The 25,606-nt window shown below is 48.4% G+C and overlaps 1 protein-coding gene across 2 annotated transcripts in view; it reads right to left on the bottom strand.

Moving 5' to 3' along the window:
• Window positions 1-25,606, bottom strand: part of KIF13B (kinesin family member 13B) — a 225,706-nt gene that overhangs the window by 98,238 nt on the left and 101,862 nt on the right. For both annotated transcript variants that reach the window (XM_069728391.1, XM_069728392.1), the window contains exons 14-22: window positions 18,159-18,289; window positions 9,695-9,781; window positions 9,366-9,556; window positions 8,175-8,385; window positions 7,818-7,980; window positions 7,127-7,273; window positions 5,824-5,973; window positions 5,591-5,716; window positions 247-420 (exon numbers count right to left, since the gene is read on the bottom strand). In XM_069728391.1, coding sequence (XP_069584492.1) covers window positions 247-420; window positions 5,591-5,716; window positions 5,824-5,973; window positions 7,127-7,273; window positions 7,818-7,980; window positions 8,175-8,385; window positions 9,366-9,556; window positions 9,695-9,781; window positions 18,159-18,289 — 1,380 coding nt within the window. The remainder of the gene's footprint in view (window positions 1-246; window positions 421-5,590; window positions 5,717-5,823; window positions 5,974-7,126; window positions 7,274-7,817; window positions 7,981-8,174; window positions 8,386-9,365; window positions 9,557-9,694; window positions 9,782-18,158; window positions 18,290-25,606) is intronic.

The following is a 25,606-nucleotide window of genomic DNA, read 5'->3' as shown; positions in this document are numbered from 1 at the left end:
TCTTACATGATGCCTTGGCAATGGCATCACTGCACACGTACAGTACTGTGCAAAAGTATGAGACAGGTGAGGAGGAAAATAATGCAAAGCAGGAACGACCACTGTGACCACAAACTTCTACCCTGTACAGTAATTACCAGAACTATTGGCTGCAGGCAGACATATTAAAGAGCAGCCGAGCGCCACAGTACAAATGATGGAAATATTATATTTCTGTATGTGATTTACACACGCCGCTGCACTTACTTTACAGTGATCGAAGACGACCATGCACTGAGGCTCCTTACTAATCGGAGAGGACGTGTTGGGGTCCACCTCAGGGGCCACCATGATTGGATCCAGTTGATCGTAGAAAGTATAATGACAGAACACAAAGTTGGTAAGATGCTGAGGTAAGCCGGTGGCCTGCAAGACTTTAACCTGAAAAGACGCAGAAGACGACACGAGAAGTAATTCTTCCACCTGCACATGGACTGTCCTACGCCGGCCGCCATGGACCTCTCTATGAAGCCAAGACTCAATGTCGATGGAGAGTGTGAACCCAAAAAGAAGACATCAAACAGATCCTACTGTAACAGCAAGCGGGCAACGGCATGACCCGACAGAGAACGGGCAGCAGAAGACACGCGGGAGAAGAGAACATCTCAATCTAAAGAGGTCACCTCTGAAAAACAAATAGGCCATCAAGTCCGGGCCAGACGCCAACTGAACAATCATGAGGCGGGCTCTAAACATTAGGAAGCAGAATTGCCGCTGTGGGAGCTCATTATGGAACTTGTCAAGGTTAGTCAGCGGGGCGACAAGCGGGTAAGAAAAGGGAAATTACTGCCGACTGCTTGTACGACCAGGAGGACGAACGCACTGCAAAGATCCTGATTACATGCAGTATTATACTCCAGAGCTGCACTCACAATTCTGCTGGTGCAGTCACTGTGTACATACATTACATTACTGATCCTGAGTTACATCCTGTATTATACCCCAGAGCTGCACTCACTATTCTGCTGGTGCAGTCACTGTGTACATACATTACATTACTGATCCTGAGTTACATCCTCTATTATACTCCAGAGCTGCACTCACTATTCTGCTGGTGCAGTCACTGTGTACATACATTGCATTACTGATCCTGAGTTACATCCTGTATTATACCCCAGAGCTGCACTCACTATTCTGCTGGTGCAGTCACTGTGTACATACATTACATTACTGATCCTGAGTTACATCCTCTATTATACTCCAGAGCTGCACTCACTATTCTGCTGGTGCAGTCACTGTGTACATACATTACATTACTGATCCTGAGTTACATCCTGTATTATACTCCAGAGCTGCACTCACTATTCTGCTGGTGCAGTCACTGTGTACATACATTACATTACTGATCCTGAGTTACATCCTGTATTATACCCCAGGGCTGCACTCACTATTCTGCTGGTGCAGTCACTGTGTACATACATTACATTACTGATCCTGAGTTACATCCTGTATTATACCCCAGAGCTGCACTCACTATTCTGCTGGTGCAGTCACTGTGTACATACATACATTACTGATCCTGAGTTACATCCTATATTAAACCCCAGGGCTGCACTCACTATTCTGCTGGTGCAGTCACTGTGTACATACATTACTGATCCTGAGTTACATCCTATATTAAACCCCAGAGCTGCACTCACTATTCTGCTGGTGCAGTCACTGTGTACATACATTACATTACTGATCCTGAGTTCCATCCTGTATTATACTCCAGAGCTACACTCACTATTCTGCTGGTGCAGTCACTGTGTACATACATTACATTACTGATCCTGAGTTACATCCTGTATTATACTCCAGAGCTGCGCTCACTATTCTGCTGGTGCAGTCACTGTGTACATACATTACATTACTGATCCTGAGTTACATCCTGTATTATACCCCAGGGCTGCACTCACTATTCTGCTGGTGCAGTCACTGTGTACATACATTACTGATCCTGAGTTACATCCTGTATTATACCCCAGAGCTGCACTCACTATTCTGCTGGTGCAGTCACTGTGTACATACATTACATTACAGATCCTGAGTTCCATCCTGTATTATACTCCAGAGCTACACTCACTATTCTGCTGGTGCAGTCACTGTGTACATACATTACATTACTGATCCTGAGTTACATCCTGTATTATACTCCAGAGCTACACTCACTATTCTGCTGGTGCAGTCACTGTGTACATACATTACAATACTGATCCTGAGTTACATCCTGTATTATACCCCAGAGCTGCACTCACTATTCTGCTGGTGCAGTCACTGTGTACATACATTACATTACTGATCCTGAGTTACATCCTGTATTATACTCCAGAGCTGCACTCACTATTCTGCTGGTGCAGTCACTGTGTACATACATTACATTACTGATCCTGAGTTACATCCTGTATTATACTCCAGAGCTGCACTCACTATTCTGCTGGTGCAGTCACTGTGTACATACATTACATTACTGATCCTGAGTTACATCCTGTATTATACTCCAGAGCTGCACTCACTATTCTGCTGGTGCAGTCACTGTGTACATACATTACATTACAGATCCTAAGTTCCATCCTGTATTATACTCCAGAGCTGCACTCACTATTCTGCTGGTGCAGTCACTGTGTACATACATTACAATACTGATCCTGAGTTACATCCTGTATTATACCCCAGAGCTGCACTCACTATTCTGCTGGTGCAGTCACTGTGTACATACATTACATTACAGATCCTGAGTTCCATCCTGTATTATACTCCAGAGCTACACTCACTATTCTGCTGGTGCAGTCACTGTGTACATACATTACATTACTGATCCTGAGTTACATCCTGTATTATACTCCAGAGCTACACTCACTATTCTGCTGGTGCAGTCACTGTGTACATACATTACAATACTGATCCTGAGTTACATCCTGTATTATACCCCAGAGCTGCACTCACTATTCTGCTGGTGCAGTCACTGTGTACATACATTACATTACTGATCCTGAGTTACATCCTGTATTATACTCCAGAGCTGCACTCACTATTCTGCTGGTGCAGTCACTGTGTACATACATTACATTACTGATCCTGAGTTACATCCTGTATTATACTCCAGAGCTGCACTCACTATTCTGCTGGTGCAGTCACTGTGTACATACATTACATTACTGATCCTGAGTTACATCCTGTATTATACTCCAGAGCTGCACTCACTATTCTGCTGGTGCAGTCACTGTGTACATACATTACATTACTGATCCTGAGTTACATCCTGTATTATATTCCAGAGCTGCACTCACTATTCTGCTGGTGCAGTCACTGTGTACATACATTACATAACTGATCCTGAGTTACATCCTGTATTATACCCCAGAGCTGCACTCACTATTCTGCTGGTGCAGTCACTGTGTACATACATTACATTACTGATCCTGAGTTACATCCTGTATTATACCCCAGAGCTGCACTCACTATTCTGCTGGTGCAGTCACTGTGTACATACATTACATTACTGATCCTGAGTTACATCCTGTATTATACTCCAGAGCTGCACTCACTATTCTGCTGGTGCAGTCACTGTGTACATACATTACATTACGGATCCTGAGTTACATCCTGTATTATACTCCAGAGCTGCACTCACTATTCTGCTGGTGCAGTCACTGTGTACATACATTACATTACTGATCCTGAGCTACATCCTGTATTATACTCCAGAGCTGCACTCACTATTCTGGTTGGATACGATGGATTGAGACACACAGTTTGGGTAATGTTTCTATTCACTGACATGGAGCAGAGGTCTTGACTTTGGAAAGAGATGAAACCCCAAGTAAATAATAAAGTTGCAATAATTTTAATGATGCAATGATTAAATCTCGCCCCCATTATCTCCTCTGCCAGGTGAGAGGACCCCAGTATTATACATGGCCCATGGTACAGGGGAGCGCATACAGATACTGGGACCCGGAAACCTCTGGACTGTGTTTTTCTTGGCTTGCACTATGTGGCGGTGATTTATAAATGTGTCCATAGAAGTGATCTGTAGAGCTGTAATTACTCTGCCCTGGTCACAGGCGGGCAGAGATCGCTGGCAGCTCCTCCTGACACACTGGGGTCAATCAGATGCAGGATGTAAAAGTAATGTGTGTCCGGAGGTCTCGCTCTGCTGCTGCCCCCGAGCCGCTTCCCGGAATGGAGGAAATATCTGCAGCTTCAGCAAGGACATCGCTGCCCTCAATATCTCCGCACAGCGCAGTGGCGGTGCAGGCAGAGGACGAGCACCGGACTCGTGCCCTCCATACAACTCACCTCACCCGCCGCTCGTCTGTGATATTTGGGGAGTAGTCAGGCGACCCCCCCCAATTCTGGGCTATAAAACAGATATGGGAGATCGGAGACCGTGAAAAGAAAAGGTTCCCACAGCAGCACAGAGTATGTCAGGGAAAAGGTGCTCCTGTCTTTTTGGCAGGTTGCAGACTGAGGGTCACATACCGGAAGGAGTAAAGATTTTCTAGAGCCACGTTGTATTTTAGCAGAGGGGTGTTGCGGACTGATGACTTAATGATTGATGGGGAAGCACAGAGTATTTCAGGAGAGGTCGGCGCAGGCTTGGAGTTATGGGGATCACAATATCAGAGTATTTTAGCAAAGGGGCATGCTACGCATTTGGGGAGGTTGTGCACTGGATGGCTAAATACTGGATGGGTAAAGATTCTCTAGCAGCACAGAGTATTTTAGGAGAGGGATGTGCCGATAAATAATGAACGGGGAATGGTAATTCAGCAGCACAGAGTATTTTAGGAGAGGAGAATTCTGATTTTCTGGGTGGTGATAGACTAAGGGCCCTGCCACGCAAAACGGGGTCCGGACGTATACACCGAAGGGGCCATAGACTAGAATGGTGCCGCCACTGAACGCGCGCTCAGCTGTGCATCATTTTCGAGCATGTACGCCGACTGAGACGGACACCCAGAAGTAGTCGAGTGCGTCTGAGTGTCCGCCCCAGGAGGCATACACACCCGAAAATGATGCACAGCAGAGCCGTTCGCTTTGCCAGCACCATTATAGTCTATGGCCCTGCCTGTTGGCGCATATGTCCACATCCTGTTTTGCGTGGGGTTTGGACGTAATCCCTGACGGGGCCATTGAATGGCTGCCAGAACCCAATGTGTAAGCACTTAGAGCTACGTGCTAGAATAGGCACCTCAACGCGGTCCAGTCGTGTTGGGGGGCTACCTGGTTGATCTTGCCAGTAGCATATGCTTGTCTCAAAGATTAAGCCATGCACGTGTAAGTACACACGGACGGTACAATGAAACCGCAAATGGCTCATTAGTCCTGCAGCAGCACAGAGGATTTCAGTAGAAGAGTGTGCTCCTCTTCTAGCTACATTCTACAAGAGCGAGGTCCTCCCGAGAAGCACACACTATTTCTGGAGAACTGCTCGCTTATGAAATGGATGAATGCTGGCTAACAGTTGTGCAGTCTGCTGAGAAAATAACTAAGTCCAGTATCTTTCAGCAGTGCAGAGTATTTCAGGAGGGTGGTGCTCACAGTGCTGGGAGTGTGTCCTACTCACCATACAGACTAGTTTGTGCTCCTGAGTTTTGCCGTCGTTGGTCATTTCTCCGTCCTCACCTCCGGCGATCCGCTCATCGATGTCTCCACTGACACGGACGACCTCTATGTGCAGTCGGCCGGAGATCTGTGCAGAGGACGGCAGAGCGAGTGGTCACGGGAGACACTGTGCACGTACTACGGGGTGTGTGCCGTGTACGGCCATATACACAGGAGCACCAGCATCGACCTCACCTCTCCTTTTTGGTTGATGATGGGGACGGCATACTGCAGCTTCACATCATGGAAGAGGGACTCCAAAAATACATTGGCCACCCCGATGAGACTGTGATTCTCCTGCTCGTCGTAAAAAGGGTCGGCGCGGCGGAAGTACGCCCGGGTCACCTGCAGAAAACAGGAAGGTGAAAAAAGAGGAAAAGAAAGAAACAACAGTAAGACAAGGAACACGGTGTACTTCGTCTGAAGATAAAGGTTCAAAGCCTGAGGCTGCACTACCGAGATGTGGATGACGAGCTGTCCCTGTGTAGCAAGTGTGAACATGTACCGTATTGGGTGTTGTGCTGCAGAACTTTTCTTTTTGCAGCAGCACAACACCTGCTTATAGGTTTATAGGTTTTTATTTCACTGTTCAGAATCTCTGCACTCATAGAAAAAACACACGCGTGCCGGACAGAGGGCGTCGCGGCGTGCCGGACAGAGGGCGTCGCGGCGTGCCGGACAGGGGGCGGCGCGGCGTGCCGGACAGGGGGCGGCGCGGCGTGCCGGACAGAGAGCGACGCGGCGTGCCGGACAGAGGGCGACGCGGCGTGCCGGACAGAGGGCGGCGCGGCGTGCCGGACAGAGAGCGACGCGGCGTGCCGGACAGAGGGGCTGGCAGAAGCAGGCTGAGAATTGTGGTCTGGGGGTGCAGTGCTCCTAAGTGCGAGACAATATCATAGCAGATAGTACATGTCCCTGCTGGAGCTCAGATCAGGAAAAACTGACAAAGAGGGATGTGCTGCCTGCAGAGGGAGAAACTAGGGAAAAATATACACTGAACTCAATGTTTTACCCTTGTGAAAACATCCTCAGTGCAAACCGTGGACTGAGCTAGAAAAATAACGAGGCAGACCTCAATCACGCCCTTAACTTCCCATTCTCTCAAACAGTTTAGATGCTGCAGTCCCTAGTGAGTGTGGCATCTTTGGGATTACGTGGCCTAGATCGGAGTGGTTTCTTATTCAGGCAATTGCCGCAGACTTCACACGAGCGGGGATTTGTGCTGTGAACGGACCATCTCTCATGTAACCGCATACATGGGGTGATCACTATCGACTGTGGCACCTTAGGCGATAAGCCTCCTGAATTAGATCTCCGATAGCCCCAGAGAAACGGACAAAGAAATGTAGACATGTGGGATAACCCCTTAGGCAGACAGTATAAGGTCATCTGCCTCCTGCTCCCCATGACTGATGGCCCCTTTTCGTTCTCCATTGCGGTTCAGTCCAAATAGAACTGTAAAGGCAGCGAATATATGAAATCTTCCCCTGGCACTTACAGGACTGTCTTCTTCACACTCCTTCCACTCTTGGTAGAGGTCTCTTATGTCCACCAGACGGTTCTCCAGTTTCTCCAGGGACCAGATTTGCTTTCCTTTCCCTTTCCTCCTCACTTGGATGGCCGGTTCACTCATCACTTCACCACGCTGTAGGACAAACAGGAAGGGTTGAAGTGCTCGGATGTACAGACCTTGTTCTCAGGGTACCAGACCTTTACCAAAACCCCACTCACCTAGGTCTATGGCTGCCAGCTATACTACTTTCCATCGAAAGCCAGGTAAGAAGAGAAGAAGCTAGCTACTTCCTCTAAACGTTGGCCTACACGTTCCTGCATTCTATCTAACCGCACTTAGCTCCAACCCCAAAAGTTAAGAAAAAACCTTACGATAATAAAGACATAAGTAAGTCTGAGTGACAGAAACCTAACCCTAAAGAGCTATAATGGTTGACCAAGATGGAGATCAGATAGCTACTTCCTGTCCCAAAATTATGGATGAACTTAAAGAAACTGTTTGTTTTCAAGCCTATGTGAAACTATTCTTTAATTTAACTGTGCAATTTAAAGACTCCTTGCAAAAGAGGCTTACAAAGGTCCTCCCGTTGTGTGTCTGCAGCTCCCATGCAGACGCATGTCTCTGTACATAGATTTCCTTCCATCTATCCGCCACATCCTATAGATTCCTCGCCTACCTTTCTGTTGGCATTCAGGCTGGACGCTGGGATCTGCAGGGTCACTTTGTACTCCGTCCTCTTGTCCATCTCATCGGCAATATAACTGGCCTCCCGGACGTACATGTTCGCTTTGGCGATCTGTTCCCGCAGCTTTGATAAGCTGTGATTTAGCATCACCTCCCTGATGGGGGGCAGAAAAAAAAAAAAAACTGAGCTCTGCTACATCTGTACAACCTGGACACAGTCAGTTCATGGTAATTATGGCGACAGGACGCTATGTAACCTGGCAATGAAGTTAATGGGTTGGGACACGACCATAGCTGGTGCACCGGTGGCGGTCGCGTCCACTGTCACATTGGCACCCACTCGTCTCACCTGTCTTCTGTCCACTGCCTGATACGCTGCTGAGCATTCGGTGACCCGAAGGAGAAGCGGTCAATGCTGCGATAATGCTGCTTCTCCGGGGACAGCCTCCTGCGCAGCTGCTCCAGCTCATGCTCGTACATCAGCCTCTGGCGCTCCAGCGCGCTGCGCTTCTCCTCTTCGTGTTGCTGCTCCATGGTTTGCAGCAGGGATTGCATGGGATCTGCAGGAGGTCAGTAAGGTTATTATCCTCCCATGAGCATATATTCAACACGGAGAAGGAAAAAAAGATGGCGTCTCTCTTGCAACAATGGATTGCAGATTTTTTTATGAGCAAACATTCAGCATGGAGGAAAAAAAAAGAAAAGAAAAAAAAGATGGCGTAACAATAGATTGACGTTTTTGGGGGGTTTTTTTGAGTGTGATCCGTAAAGTTTGACCCCTTGCACTATCAAAATCATACTTACAGGTCAATGCTCAGCAAAGGGGCTGAGTGACAGACCCAGAGAGCACCCCGAGGGCTCAGGGGCCAAACCACCACTGATTGTACACTGTTGAACTATCAATTGGATGTCTCAAGAATCCTATAAATGGATTGTGAAGGGACGCTGTAAGGATGATGATGATGATGGCACAATGGAGACATCCCAATCTATTAGTGACGGAAAAGGTGAACTTGGAGGGGATTTCTCCTGTCCCAGCATGGCTTCAACGCCAATCATAGCAAATCCCCATCTCCAGTCCTAGTATCCTGCGAACCAAACCTTAGTTTATGACTGTAGATGCCATATGGGGTAAAACATATAAACAGGAGGTCGGGATGTGCAGACCCTGGAGAAGAAGCTCTGCTGGGCCTGGAGAAATCCCCTCCAGGGGTGGGCGATAAATCTACATTATTTACACCGATGTAATTACCACGTTGCGGACTGAACAAGCTGAAAAATCAGCTGATTTACGGACTGAAAATGAAGTTGACATGTGCTGCTAAGATTTGCAGCATCTCAACAACTTTTCTAGGATTAAATATTCTGTTGTGAATCTTGTAAAATCCGGACAGAGAATTCGGCAAGTATCATGTCTGAGCATAACTAAAGCGCGAGATGCGGGTACAGAACTCTGCGCCTGCGTTCTCTCTATTCTCCATCCTGAATGATTGTTGCTGGCCCCTCTGTAGGACTACGACATAGGTCTGGGGGTATTTACCGTTGTTTCCCAGAGTTTTCATCATCACCTCCATCTGTGCGTACTCGTAGTTGAAGTTGACCTCGCTGGACACCTCGCTGGATGAATCCCCGTCGGCGTCCAGCTGCTCGAAGCTGCTGCTGTTCCGCATGCTGGCGTCCCGCTCCTCGTCCTCCCGCTCAGACGACTTCTTCTTCTTTGGTAAGCTTATCCTTCAAGACGAGATCGGAGAGAAAGAGGAGTCATCAGGTCATGCAATTAAAGGGGTTCTCCATAAAGGTCTACCACCTTTGCTTCCTCGGCTCTACACAAACCCCTATATGTTTGTGATAATGACAGTGAGTAAATACCTGAGAAAGTGATTGTTTCCCCAGAGTATCCGGTCCCCGTGCTGCAGCTGGGTGGGATTGGTGACCACTGAGCCATTTACCAACGTCCTGCAATAAAAAACAAACAATATATAGTGGGTATTTACAGAATCTCGACCTTCGGTGCTCCCGCAGACTCTGATGATACAGTGTTGTACGGCTACTATCCACAGTGAGCGATACAACAGTACCTGTCACATACGGCGCCCCCATCAGCGGTAACGGCTAATGCGGAGCGCTGCCACCAGGGTTGGGTAGCCTCATCATCAGGGTACAATAGGAGCACTATAGAAGGCGTCATCCCTTCATTATAGAGAATGCAATGGTCTCTAAGTCAGGGATCACAACCCTTCCGCACTACAACCCCCAACCTGCCGGGACAGCTGCCTGAAAGCCAGTCACTATCAAGGAACACTGGGAGTAGTCGTTCAATGGCAGCTTTAGTGCTAGAAGATGCAGATCAATGCTCTAAGCCTTGGTAGGAACTGAGCAGACAGCGTGAGAGCCGGGCACTGCTCCCTCTACCCCGGGCAGCTAGTGAGCGGGCAGCGTGAGAGCTGGGCACTGCTCCCTCTACCCCGGGCAGCTAGTGAGCAGGCAGCGTGAGAGCCGGGTACTGCTCCCTCTACCCCGGGCAGCTAGTGAGCGGGCAGCTAGTGAGCAGGCAGTGTGAGAGCCGGGTACTGCTCCCTCTACCCCAGGCAGCTAGTGAGCGGGCAGCGTGAGAACCGGGGGCTGCTCCCTCTACCCCGGGCAGCTAGTGAGCAGGCAGCGTGAGAGCCGGGTACTGCTCCCTCTACCCCGGGCAGCTAGTGAGCAGGCAGCGTGAGAGCTGGGCACTGCTCCCTCTACCCCGGGCAGCTAGTGAGCGGGCAGCGTGAGAGCTGGGCACTGCTCCCTCTACCCCGGGCAGCTAGTGAGCAGGCAGCGTGAGAGCCGGGTACTGCTCCCTCTACCCCGGGCAGCTAGTGAGCAGGCAGCGTGAGAGCTGGGCACTGCTCCCTCTACCCCGGGCAGCTAGTGAGCGGGCAGCGTGAGAGCTGGGCACTGCTCCCTCTACCCCGGGCAGCTAGTGAGCAGGCAGCGTGAGAGCCGGGTACTGCTCCCTCTACCCTGGGCAGCTAGTGAGCAGGCAGTGTGAGAGCCGGGTACTGCTCCCTCTACCCCGGGCAGCTAGTGAGCGGGCAGCGTGAGAACCGGGGGCTGCTCCCTCTACCCCGGGCAGCTAGTGAGCAGGCAGCGTGGGAGCCGGGTACAACTCCCTCTACCCCGGGCAGCTAGTGAGCAGGCAGCGTGAGAGCCGGGTACTGCTCCCTCTACCCCGGGCAGCTAGTGAGCGGGCAGCGTGAGAGCCGGGTACTGCTCCCTCTACCCCGGGCAGCTAGTGAGCAGGCAGCGTGAGAGCCGGGTACTGCTCCCTCTACCCCGGGCACCTAGTGAGCCGGGTACTGCTCCCTCTACCCCGGGCAGCTAGTGAGCGGGCAGCGTGAGAGCTGGGCACTGCTCCCTCTACCCCGGGCAGCTAGTGAGCAGGCAGTGTGAGAGCCGAGTACTGCTCCCTCTACCCCGGGCAGCTAGTGAGCGGGCAGCGTGAGAGCTGGGCACTGCTCCCTCTACCCCGGGCAGCTAGTAAGCAGGCAGCGTGAGAGCCGGGTACTGCTCCCTCTACCCCGGGCAGCTAGTGAGCAGGCAGTGTGAGAACCGGGTACTGCTCCCTCTACCCCGGGCAGCTAGTGAGCGGGCAGCGTGAGAACCGGGGGCTGCTCCCTCTACCCCGGGCAGCTAGTGAGCAGGCAGCGTGAGAGCCGGGTACTGCTCCCTCTACCCCGGGCAGCTAGTGAGCAGGCAGCGTGAGAGCTGGGCACTGCTCCCTCTACCCCGGGCAGCTAGTGAGCGGGCAGCGTGAGAGCTGGGCACTGCTCCCTCTACCCCGGGCAGCTAGTGAGCAGGCAGCGTGAGAGCCGGGTACTGCTCCCTCTACCCCGGGCAGCTAGTGAGCAGGCAGTGTGAGAGCCGGGTACTGCTCCCTCTACCCCGGGCAGCTAGTGAGCGGGCAGCGTGAGAACCGGGGGCTGCTCCCTCTACCCCGGGCAGCTAGTGAGCAGGCAGCGTGGGAGCCGGGTACTACTCCCTCTACCCCGGGCAGCTAGTGAGCAGGCAGCGTGAGAGCCGGGTACTGCTCCCTCTACCCCGGGCAGCTAGTGAGCGGGCAGCGTGAGAGCTGGGCACTGCTCCCTCTACCCCGGGCAGCTAGTGAGCAGGCAGCGTGAGAGCCGGGTACTGCTCCCTCTACCCCGGGCACCTAGTGAGCGGGCAGTGTGAGAGCCGGGTACTGCTCCCTCTACCCCGGGCAGCTAGTGAGCGGGCAGCGTGAGAGCTGGGCACTGCTCCCTCTACCCCGGGCAGCTAGTGAGCAGGCAGTGTGAGAGCCGAGTACTGCTCCCTCTACCCCGGGCAGCTAGTGAGCGGGCAGCGTGAAAGCTGGGCACTGCTCCCTCTACCCCGGGCAGCTAGTGAGCGGGCAGCGTGAGAACCGGGGGCTGCTCCCTCTACCCCGGGCAGCTAGTGAGCAGGCAGCGTGGGAGCCGGGTACTACTCCCTCTACCCCGGGCAGCTAGTGAGCAGGCAGCGTGAGAGCCGGGTACTGCTCCCTCTACCCCGGGCAGCTAGTGAGCGGGCAGCGTGAGAGCTGGGCACTGCTCCCTCTACCCCGGGCAGCTAGTGAGCGGGCAGCATGAGAACCGGGGGCTGCTCCCTCTACCCCGGGCAGCTAGTGAGCGGGCAGCGTGAGAACCAGGTGCGGTTTTCTCTACCCAGGACAAATAACGATTACCATCCAGCAGCCTAATGTTCAGTTAGAAAGAGGCAGATATACAGGGCCACACGTTCTCCAACATCCAGGTCTAGTGCTGTGACTGTCTATATCCCTGGCGGTCTAAAGCAGTACAGTATGAGCTATATAAAAAAAAAAAAACACTTTCCCAGAAAAAGCTTGCACCAAGTACACGTAGAGGAGGCTTGAAGCTCTGAAGCCTGCAAAATTACAGTGCATGCAATATAATACAGGATGTAACCAGGATCAGCAATGTAATGTATGTACACAGTGACTGCACCAGCAGAATAGTGAGTGCAGCTCTGGGGTATAATACAGGATGTAACTCAGCATCAGTAATGTAATGTATGTACACAGTGACTGCACCAGCAGAATAGTGAGTGCAGCTCTGGGGTATAATACAGGATGTAACTCAGGATCAGTAATGTAAAGTATGTACACAGTGACTGCCCCAGCAGAATAGTGAGTGCAGCTCTGGAGTATAATACAGGATGTAACTCAGGATCAGTAATGTAATGTATGTACACAGTGACTGCCCCAGCAGAATAGTGAGTGCAGCTCTGGGGTATAATACAGGATGTAACTCAGGATCAGTAATGTAATGTATGTACACAGTGACTGCACCAGCAGAATAGTGAGTGCAGCTCTGGGGTATAATACAGGATGTAACACAGGATCAGTAATGTAATGTATGTACACAGTGACTGCACCAGCAGAATAGTGAGTGCAGCTCTGGGGTATAATACAGGATGTAACTCAGGATCAGTAATATAATGTATGTACACAGTGACTGCACCAGCAGAATAGCGAGTGCAGCTCTGGGGTATAATACAGGATGTAACTCAGGATCAGTAATGTATGTACACAGTGGCTGCACCAGCAGAATAGTGAATGCAGCTCTGGAGTATAATACAGGATGTAACTCAGGATCAGTAATGTAATGTATGTACACAGTGACTGCACCAGCAGAATAGTGAGTGCAGCTCTGGGGTATAATACAGGATGTAACTCAGGATCGGTAATGTAATGTATGTACACAGTGACTGCACCAGCAGAATAGTGAGTGCAGCTCTGGAGGATAATACAGGATGTAACTCAGGATCAGTAATGTAATGTATGTACAGAGACTGCACCAGCAGAATAGTGAGTGCAGCTCTGGGGTATAATACAGGATGTAACCCAGGATCAGCAATGTAATGTATGTACACAGTGACTGCACCAGCAGAATAGTGAGTGCAGCTCTGGAGTATAATACAGGATGTAACTCAGGATCAGTAATGTATTTACACAGTGATTGCACCAGCAGAATAGTGAGTGCAGCTCTGGAGTATAATACAGGATGTAACTCAGGATCAGTAATGTAATGTACGTACACAGTGACTGCACCAGCAGAACAGTGAGTGCAGCTCTGGAGTATAATACAGGATGTAACTCAGGATCAGTAATGTATGTATGTACACAGTGACTGCACCAGCAGAATAGTGAGTGTAGCTCTGGGGTATAATACAGGAGGTAACAAAGGTTCAGTAATGTAATGTATGTACACAGTGACTGCACCAGCAGAATAGTGAGTGCAGCTCTGGGGTATAATACAGGATGTAACTCAGGATCAGTAATGTAATGTATGTACACAGTGGCTGCACCAGCAGAATAGTGAGTGCAGCTCTGGAGTATAATAACAGGATGTAACTCAGGATCAGTAATGTAATGTATGTACACAGTGACTGCACCAGCAGAATAGTGAGTTCAGCTCTGGAGTATAATACAGGATGTAACTCAGGATCAGTAATATATTTACACAGTGATTGCACCAGCAGAATAGTGAGTGCAGCTCTGGAGTATAATACAGAAGGTAACTCAGGATCAGTAATGTAATGTATGTACACAGTGACTGCACCAGCAGAATAGTGAGTGCAGCTCTGGAGTATAATACAGGATGTAACTCAGGATCAGTAATGTAATGTATGTACACAGTGACTGCACCAGCAGAATAGTGAGTGCAGCTCTGGAGTATAATAACAGGATGTAACTCAGGATCAGTAATGTATGTACACAGTGACTGCACCAGCAGAATAGTGAGTGCAGCTCTGAGGTATAATACAGGATGTAACTCAGGATCAGTAATGTAATGTATGTACACAGTGACTGCACCAGCAGAATAGTGAGTGCAGCTCTGGAGTATAACACAGGATGTAACTCAGGATCAGTAATGTAATGTATGTACACAGTGACTGCACCAGCAGAATAGTGAGTGCAGCTCTGGGGTATAATACAGGATGTAACTCAGGATCAGTAATGTAATGTATGTACACAGTGACTGCACCAGCAGAATAGTGAGTGCAGCTCTGGAGTATAACACAGGATGTAACTCAGGATCAGTAATGTAATGTACGTACACAGTGACTGCACCAGCAGAATAGTGAGTGAAGCTCTGGAGTATAATACAGGATGTAACTCAGGATCAGTAATGTAGCGTATGTACACAGTGACTGCACCAGCAGAATAGTGAGTGCAGCTCTGGAGTATAATACAGGATGTAACTCAGGATCAGTAATGTAATGTATGTACACAGTGACTGCACCAGCAGAATAGTGAGTGCAGCTCTGGGGTATAATACAGGATGTAACTCAGGATCAGTAATATATTTACACAGTGATTGCACCAGCAGAATAGTGAGTGCAGCTCTGGAGTATAATACAGAAGGTAACTCAGGATCAGTAATGTAATGTATGTACACAGTGATTGCACCAGCAGAACAGTGAGTGCAGCTCTGGAGTATAATACAGGATGTAACTCAGGATCAGTAATGTAATGTATGTACACAGTGACTGCACCAGCAGAATAGTGAGTGCAGCTCTGGAGTATAATACAGGATGTAACTCAGGATCAGTAATGTAATGTATGTACACAGTGACTGCACCAGCAGAATAGTGAGTGCAGCTCTGGAGTATAATACAGGATGTAACTCAGGATCAGTAATGTAATGTATGTACACAGTGACTGCACCAGCAGAATAGTGAGTGCAGCTCTGGAGTATAATACAGGATGTAACTCAGGATCAGTAATGTAATGCATGCACATAGTGACTCCACAAGCACAATGAGTGCAGCTCTGGAGTATGATACCGATTAGCTCAATGGAGAAAAGTAAAAATGTATCAGGCATTTTTATAAAGGACTGTTTTTCCTAGTGTTCGGCACTTTAGCCGACAATCTGTCCAGTGCCTCCCTGAGATAAAGAAGGTGTTGCTGTGCACCAATCCTTAGTGACGGATTTATTGACAATAGAGAGTATTATTGCCCCATTTACCGTCGTAATTTTAACCCACATAATACCAACCGTCTGAAAATAATAGCACCACATAAAGTCTATCTAACCCCACTTATATATTACAAAGGTAAAGCCAATAACAGACCACACCATACCGCCATATAGTGCAAAGACAATGTGCTGAACACAAATGACACTGCTAAGAAGAGAGCCCATACACTGCTGCAGTGAAAATACCACCACACAATACATTATGGTGGGTTGTTGGATCAGTTTCGCCACCTTCTAAAAAAAACACAAAAAGCCATCCTGACAGCACGAGAAGAAAGAATAGTTTGAGGATTATTAGGATAGCCTATAGCAGACGTTTGGGATTAGCGCTGATCCCCCCTTAGAGATGACTGTTAGGGAGGTCTGTACAAGCTCCAGATCCTGACCATGGGTCTCCTCCTGAGCTGCCCCTACCTCTAGAATCCTCTTCCTTCCCTTTTATTAATTTTTATCGTTTTTGGTGCCCATTTACAGTCGCCACTAAAAATGAGAACTCAACATAAGTGGCGCCATAGGATGCTGAAAGCGGTCACATTAGTTCTTTAATGGGGGGGGAGTGTTGGATGCAGCAGATGCCCCGTCCTCGCCTCCACTCTCGCCCTTACGTGCACCCACTCCTCCTTAGATCTGCAGCCGAGCACAGACGCCATCAGAGCGGGCCTTGTTTGGAGGGACGTGCGCTGGCTTGTCATGGCTCGGGATGACTTTTATTTCCACAGTCGCCAGGTATGTAGAGAATGCGGCACAGAGAAAGGACGCATTATATGATCGAGCCGGATACGCGGCGGCGGCGACATATCAACTCTCCGGCCATTCAAGTACGAGTGAAAAGTTCAGCTAGAAAGGACGGTAACGTAAACGTACAGATAATACCGCACAGTAGTGCCAACATCACAGCGCAGATGCTGTACACCTACCGACATCCCCACCCGGGTCTTACCTGCCACTGCTCCACCTGTTCCCAGCACAGGAGCCTTTATGACAACAAGGTGCAGACGGCTGCCAGGTAATGAGGGAGCACAGGCTGCTACGTTTCTGCTCCTGTGTCACCCGACTCCCACCGGGGGCCCCCTACTGGTCAGACCCCTACCGCCAGGGAACCTTGGAATTTCAAAATACAATCTATAGCACCATCTACTGGTCAAACGGATGAAGTGCGAGAAAAAGGGGGAAAAAAGCAATGTAACCGGGTAAGCCTGTACAGCTACGGATCTAGGCTGATCTGCCGCTCAGGACTGTAGGAAAGCTGTGTGACATAACCCTCCAAAAAGCTACAATGGCAACCACATTGGTAGCTTTCCAGAAAAAAAAAGGCGTATGCGCTGGTATCCTGAATGATCGCATATACAGTCACCTTAAAGAAGCCCTCCTCCTCCCATGAAAATTTTTATCCTCTTAATATATATTGCACTCATCATATTATACGGCACTGTGTTCTTACAATTGCTCATTTTTCCTTTCTACCCAGATAATTCTTCTCTTTTCCATTAGGTCTATGCTATTACGTGATTAAAAACTGATGAGCCGAATCCTTCTAGGCTCTGTCTAGAAACAGGAGGTCAATTTTCCCTGCGTGACTCATCAGTCACTGCAAAATTCCCTGGTGGGGGGAGGAATGGAGCAGCCGGGTCAGGAGTTGAAAATGGGAAAGATTTCTGCAGGGACAAGACACTAACTGTTTCTACATGGAACAGATTAAAGAGAACAATAAGCTGGGTAGAAAGGCAAAATGAGCAATTGTAAATACATAGTGTTGTATAATATGACAAGTGCAATATAGTAAGAGGATAAAACTTTGATGGAAGGAGGAGGAGGAGGAGGAGTGCTTCTTTAAAGGTCCCAATACACATGAGGCTAAAGTCACCCGAATCCCAGCGATATTGGCCAACAGTCTCATGGGCATGGTGGTCGACGTCAATGAACTGACATGTCGGAATTCCAATGGACGGTCTTTTTGCACATGTGCAATTGGTTGCAAAGGAGGATGCAGATGGACGCTTGTCGTCATATGTTCTACCATCTGCAGCCATTTTTTGCATGGGGGAGGGGCACAATTAAAAAATGGTGCAAAACTTCTAAAAATGTTTCTTCCATCATGTTCCCAAACACCGACACTGCACACAGAAGTGTAAGTGTAGGAACCTTCGGGGCAGATCCTCGCTGACTTCTCTCCACCCAGTTCTGCTTGATCAACAGGTTCCCTTTAAGTCTCAATTTCATATGACGCGCAGATAAACATTATGACAATTAAAGGGATTTTCTGGGAAAATTTCTGGCGTTTCATGGCTTTACCTGGCGTTTTTCATCGGCGATAATATGACTTGTCCGTCCGTGGAAATATCTATGATGCAGTGTGCGGGCAGGATTCCCATGCCGCACAGCTGGATGTCCTGCGAGTCGTCGGATCCTATGAGCGTATGATCCTACGGGGGGGACAAAACGGAAAAAATTATGATAATGCGCTCACACATCTGCTCCTTACAATAAATGATTGCTGTCAATGAATGGAAATATTCTACCTCACAAGCAGTGTTAGGGCCTCCAGAAGTCAGAGACCTGTTTGCTTGCTCCGCACTACGGCTGGTAGGTAGCCCATGATACTAGAGGAGGCTCCAGGACTCACATACACCACTGGTCTCCCCTGGTCCACTTCCAAGTACATCCCCTCCCCCGCACTTTGTTCTATCCCAGATAAGACAAGCGCTGCTCGCAGGGCCGGGCCCGATCCCACTTTCCAGGAGGGTTTGATTACTAAGCAGATAGAAAACAACAGACGCCAACACTCTGCGCCTTCACCCTGATCCGAGCGTCCCTGACACAGCACATCCCACCGGCGATCACAGGATAAGGAGACGGTTTCTGCTGGGACTGCAGTATTGATGGAACCTGAAGAGTTTACGAGGGTCTACGTATGCGACAAAGTCACTTTGGAAAAAAGTAGGACAGTGCAAACCAACTACAAAAGTGACAAAACTTAATGACATAGCATTCATCTATATACAGGTTTGTATGTGTATACTTTACTATATATCTATAATATAACGCTGGGAGCGTCACTCTGTCCGAAGCCTTTATAGACTGCGCCGGCGCAAGCGCCGGCGCAGTCTGGGCCTCACAGAGTGACGCTCCCGGGAGATCGCGGTGTGCGTTCACACTGAACGCACACCGCGATCTCCAACAGAGAAGCAGGGACCGCCAGGAGGGTGAGTATCGGCCATATTCACCTGTCCTGCGTTCCACCGCTGGGCGCCGCCATCTTCCCGGTCCTCGGCCTGTGACCTTCAGTTCAGAGGGCGCGATGATGGGCTTAATGCGCGCAGGCGCCGCCCTCTGACTGAACAGTCACGGCCAGGAGACCGGGAAGATGGCGGCGCCCAGCGCTGGAACGCAGGACAGGTGAATATAGTAAGTGCTGGGGGGGCCTGAGCTGGCGGCGATACCGACACCTGACCCCCACAGCGCGCCGGTGTCCCCGCCTGCTCAGGCCCCCCAGCACTCGGCGCCGAGCGGGTCAGAGGCAGTATGGGGACGCAGGATGGGAGCAGCACATAACAGGATGGGGACGCAGGATGGAGCAGCACATGACAGGATGGGGACGCAGGATGGAGCAGCACATGACAGGATGGGGACGCAGGATGGAGCAGCACATGACAGGATGGGGACGCAGGATGGAGCAGCACATACCAGGATGGGGACGCAGGATGGAGCAGCACATAACAGGATGGGGACGCAGGATGGAACAGCACATAACAGTATGGGGACGCAGGATGGAGCAGCACATGACAGGATGGGGACGCAGGATGGAGCAGCGCATGACAGGATGGGGACGCAGGATGGAGCAGCACATGACAGGATGGGGACGCAGGATGGAGCAGCACATGACAGGATGGGGACGCAGGATGGAGCAGCACATAAGGATGGGGACGCAGGATGGAGCAGCACATAACAGGATGGGGACGCAGGATGGAACAGCACATAACAGTATGGGGACGCAGGATGGAGCAGCACATGACAGGATGGGGACGCAGGATGGAGCAGCGCATGACAGGATGGGGACGCAGGATGGAGCAGCGCATGACAGGATGGGGACGCAGGATGGAGCAGCACATACCAGGATGGAGACCATATACCAATATAAATGCTCGCCACCCGGGCGTAGAACGGGTTCAATAGCATATATATATATATATATATATATATATATATATATATATATATATATATATATACACATATATATATACACATATATATATACACATATATATATATATATACACATATATATACACATATACATACATACACACACACACATATATACATTGCCCAGCCCGTGTAGTACATTGCACAGCCCGCGTAGTACATTGCACAGCCCGAGTAGTACATTGCACAGCCCGCGTAGTATATTGCACAGCCCGCGTAGTATATTGCACAGCCCGCGTAGTATATTGCACAGCCCGCGTAGTATATTGTACAGCCCACATAGTATATAGCAATGTGGGCATCATATCTCTGTTAAAAATAAGAATTAAAATAAAAAATAGTTATATACTCACCTTCCGTTGGCCCCTGGATCCAGGAAGCGTTTACCGATCCTCCTCGCACGCTCCGGTCTCAAGAGTGCATTGCGGTCTCGCGAGATGATGATGTAGCGGTCTCGCGAGACCGCTATGTCATCATCTCGCGAGATCGGAATGCATGGAGCGGTCACCGGAGCGTCGCGAGGAGCAGGAAAGGCGCCAGAAGGTGAGTATATGATGATTTTTTATTTTTTTCATTATTTTTAACATTAGATCTTTTTACTATTGAGGCTGCATAGGCAGCATCAATAGTAAAAAAAAGTTGGTCACACAGGGTTAATAGCAGCGTTAATGGAGTGCGTTACACGGCGGCATAACGCGGTCCATTAGCGCTGCCATTAACCCTGTGTGAGCGCTGACTGGAGGGGAGTATGGAGCGGGCACTGACTGCGGGGAGGAAGGAGCGGCCATATTGCCGCCGGACTGTGCCCGTCGCTGATTGGTCGTGGCAATGGTCGTGGGCGTTTTGGAACGACCAATCAGCGACTTGGATTCCATGACAGACAGAGGCCGCGACCAATGAATATCCGGGACAGAAAGACGGAAGTGACCCTTAAGACAATTATATATTAGATATACACATAGATATATGAATTTGTATATACACATGAACAATTAAACATTACATACACACATCTTATTTTTTGCTTGCATATATTTTTGTTGTTCTTTATTATTCTTTACAGAGTAGGGAACAGATGGCTGTCCGCTAAGGATTAATCAGGCGACCGCTATCGAATGTATATGGGGGACTTAAAGCTGCAATGACAAAAAAATAAATTTTCAAATCGATACCTACTAACTGGGGAATAATGATAATTGTTGCAAGCAGCGAGTGCAGCACTGGCCGTCTGTGATCCTACCTGGACAAACCAAGTGCCGGATTACAGGAACTCCACTACATATAGAAGGTTTACATCTTATTATACTGAAGTAATCTGCTATATAATTGTCTAAGGGTCACGTCCGTCTGTCCTTCAGTCTGTCCTTCTGTCACGGTTATTCATTCGCTGATTGGTCTTGCCAGCTGCCTGTCATGGCTGCCGCGACCAATCAGCGACGGGCACAGTCCGGAAGAAAATGGCCGCTCCTTACTCCCCGCAGTCAGCGCCTGTCGCCAGCATACTCCCCTCCGGTCACCGCTAACACAGGGTTAATGCCGGCGGTAACGGACCGCGTTATGCCGCGGGTAACGCACTCCGTTACCGCTGCTATTAACCCTGTGTCCCCAACTTTTTACTATTGACGCTACCTATGCGGAATCAATAGTAAAAAAGGTAATGTTAAAAATAATAAAAAAACAAAATACCTGTTATACTCACCCTCCGTTGCAGCTCGCGCCGGCCGCCATCTTCTGTTGCAGGGTCCGGTGGCAGAAGGACCTGCCATGACTTCACGGTCATGTGACCGCGACGTCATCACAGGTCCTGCGCTAATACCAACTCTGGGACCGGAACCTGCCGTGGACTACATGGGGCCCTCGGAAAAGTGAGTATATGTTTATTTTTTATTTTTTCACCTGTCACAAACCTGGCTGGACAATAAACTACGTAACTGGGCAATATACTACGTAACTGGGCAATATACTACGTGGCTGGGCAATATACTACGTAACTCGGCAATATACTACGTGACTGGGCAATATACTACGTGACTGGGCAATATACTACGTGTCTGGGCAATATACTACGTGACTGGGCAATATACTACGTGACTGGGCAATATACTACGTGTCTGGGCAATATACTACGTAACTCGGCAATATACTACGTGACTGGGCAATATACTACGTGGCTGGGCAATATACTACGTAACTCGGCAATATACTACGTGACTGGGCAATATACTACGTGACTGGGCAATATACTACGTGACTGGGCAATATACTACGTGGCTGGGCAATATACTACGTGACTGGGCAATATACTACGTGACTGGGCAATATACTACGTGTCTGGGCAATATACTACGTGACTGGGCAATATACTACGTGACTGGGCAATATACTACGTGACTGGGCAATATACTACGTGACTGGGCAATATACTACGTGACTGGGCAATATACTACGTTACTGGGCAATATACTACGTGACTGGGCAATATACTACGTGGCTGCGCAATATACTACGTCACTGGGCAATATACTACGTGGCTGCGCAATATACTACATAACTGGGCTATACTACGTCACTGGGCAATATACTACGTGGCTGGGCAATATACTACGTGACTGGGCAATATACTACGTGGCTGGGCAATATACTACGTGGGTGCGCAATATACTACGTAACTCGGCAATATACTACGTGACTGGGCAATATACTACGTGACTGGGCAATATACTACGTGTCTGGGCAATATACTACGTGACTGGGCAATATACTACGTAACTGGGCAATATACTACGTCGCTGGGCAATATACTACGTGGCTGGGCAATATACTACGTGACTGGGCAATATACTACGTGGCTGGGCAATATACTACGTGGCTGGGCAATATACTACGTCACTGGGCAATAAACTACGTCACTGGGCAATATACTACGTGGCTGTGCAATATACTACGTCACTGGGCAATATACTACGTGGCTGCGCAATATACTACGTCACTAGGCAATATACTACGTCGCTGGGCAATATACTACGTCGCTGGGCAATATACTACGTCACTGGGCAATATACTACGTGACTGGGCAATATACTACGTGACTGGGCAATATACTACGTCGCTGGGCAATATACTACGTGGCTGGGCAATATACTACATGACTGGGCAATATACTACGTGGCTGCGCAATATACTACGTCACTGGGCAATATACTACGTGGCTGCGCAATATACTACATAACTGGGCTATACTACGTCACTGGGCAATATACTACGTGACTGGGCAATATACTACGTGGGTGCGCAATATACTACGTGACTGGGCAATATACTACGTGTCTGGGCAATATACTACGTGACTGGGCAATATACTACGTGACTGGGCAATATACTACGTGTCTGGGCAATATACTACGTGACTGGGCAATATACTACGTGACTGGGCAATATACTACGTGGCTGGGCAATATACTACGTCACTGGGCAATATACTACGTGGCTGCGCAATATACTACGTCACTAGGCAATATACTACGTCGCTGGGCAATATACTACGTCGCTGGGCAATATACTACGTCACTGGGCAATATACTACGTGACTGGGCAATATACTACGTGATTGGGCAATATACTACGTGGCTGGGCAATATACTATGTGGCTGGGCAATATACTACGTGGCTGGGCAATATACTACGTGACTGGGCAATATACTACGTGTCTGGGCAATATACTACGTGACTGGGCAATATACTACGTGACTGGGCAATATACTACGTGGCTGGGCAATATACTACGTCACTGGGCAATATACTACGTGGCTGCGCAATATACTACGTCACTAGGCAATATACTACGTCGCTGGGCAATATACTACGTCGCTGGGCAATATACTACGTCACTGGGCAATATACTACGTGACTGGGCAATATACTACGTGACTGGGCAATATACTACGTCGCTGGGCAATATACTACGTGGCTGGGCAATATACTACATGATTGGGCAATATACTACGTGGCTGGGCAATATACTATGTGGCTGGGCAATATACTACGTGGCTGGGCAATATACTACGTGACTGAGCAATATACTATGTGGCTGGGCAATATACTACGTGACTGGGCAATATACTACGTGACTGGGCAATATACTACGTGGCTGGGCAATATACTACGTGACTGGGCAATATACTACGTGGCTGGGCAATATACTACGTGACTGGGCAATATACTACATGACTGGGCAATATACTACGTGGCTGGGCAATATACTACGTGGCTGGGCAATATACTACATGACTGGGCAATATACTACGTGGCTGGGCAATATACTACGTGGCTGGGCAATATACTACATGACTGGGCAATATACTACGTGGCTGCGCAATATACTACATAATTAGGCAATATACTACGTGGCTGGGCAATATACTACGTGGCTGGGCAATATACTACGTAGCTGGGCAATATACTACGTAGCTGGGCAATATACTACGTGGCTGGGCAATATACTACATGACTGGGCAATATACTACGTGACTGGGCAATATACTACGTGGCTGGGCAATATACTACGTGGACATGCATATTCTAGAATACCAGATGCGTTAGAATCAGGCCACCATCTAGTGATCAAATAAGATTCCAATAGCTAATGTTGGAAAAATGTAATACTTGGAGAGAAAAAAAGGCCACTGTCTCACCATAGAGACACATTTCACAGAACAACAGAATAATGGGAGATACCAGGACCACACATTCCCCGAATACTTAGCATACAAAAGGGATGATATGTAAATACCCGCAGAGTGAGATTTCTGACATATCTCTATGTGAAAATGTATCAGACAAATGCAAAGCATGTGAATAGCAAAAATACACTCGTATAACAAATAAGCAAAATCTAGAAAAACTGGGAACTAAGAAAGGCTGTGAAAATATAAAGGTTTCAGGCAGAAATGGAGAAAATGCTGCAAAGTAACAAAGAAAGAAGCTTTCAAATACAATCCTAATAGCTAGAAAATATTGATGGAATTTGGGTTACCACACCTGCCTAAATCTCATGAATAGGAATGTATATGTACAAAGGAGGCAGTAATATAGTAGTTATATTCTTGTACATAGGAGCAGTATTATAGTAGTTATATTCTTGTACATAGGAGCAGTATTATATTAGTTATATTCTTGTACATAGGAGCAGTATTATAGTAGTTATATTCTTGTACATAGGAGCAGTATTATAGTAGTTATATTCTTGTACATAGGAGCAGTATTATAGTAGTTATATTCTTGTACATAGGAGCAGTATTATATTAGTTATATTCTTGTACATAGGGGCAGTATTATAGTAGTTATATTCTTGTACATAGGGGCAGTATTATAGTAGTTATATTCTTGTACATAGGGGCAGTATTATAGTAGTTATATTCTTGTACATAGGAGCAGTATTATAGTAGTTATATTCTTGTACATAGGGGCAGTATTATAGTAGTTATATTCTTGTACATAGGGGCAGTATTATAGTAGTTATATTCTTGTACATAGGA

This window comes from Ranitomeya imitator, chromosome 5 (genome assembly GCF_032444005.1).
Source record: "Ranitomeya imitator isolate aRanImi1 chromosome 5, aRanImi1.pri, whole genome shotgun sequence".
NCBI classification, from domain to species: Eukaryota; Metazoa; Chordata; class Amphibia; order Anura; family Dendrobatidae; genus Ranitomeya; species Ranitomeya imitator.
This window is presented reverse-complemented; position numbering and strand designations above follow the sequence as displayed.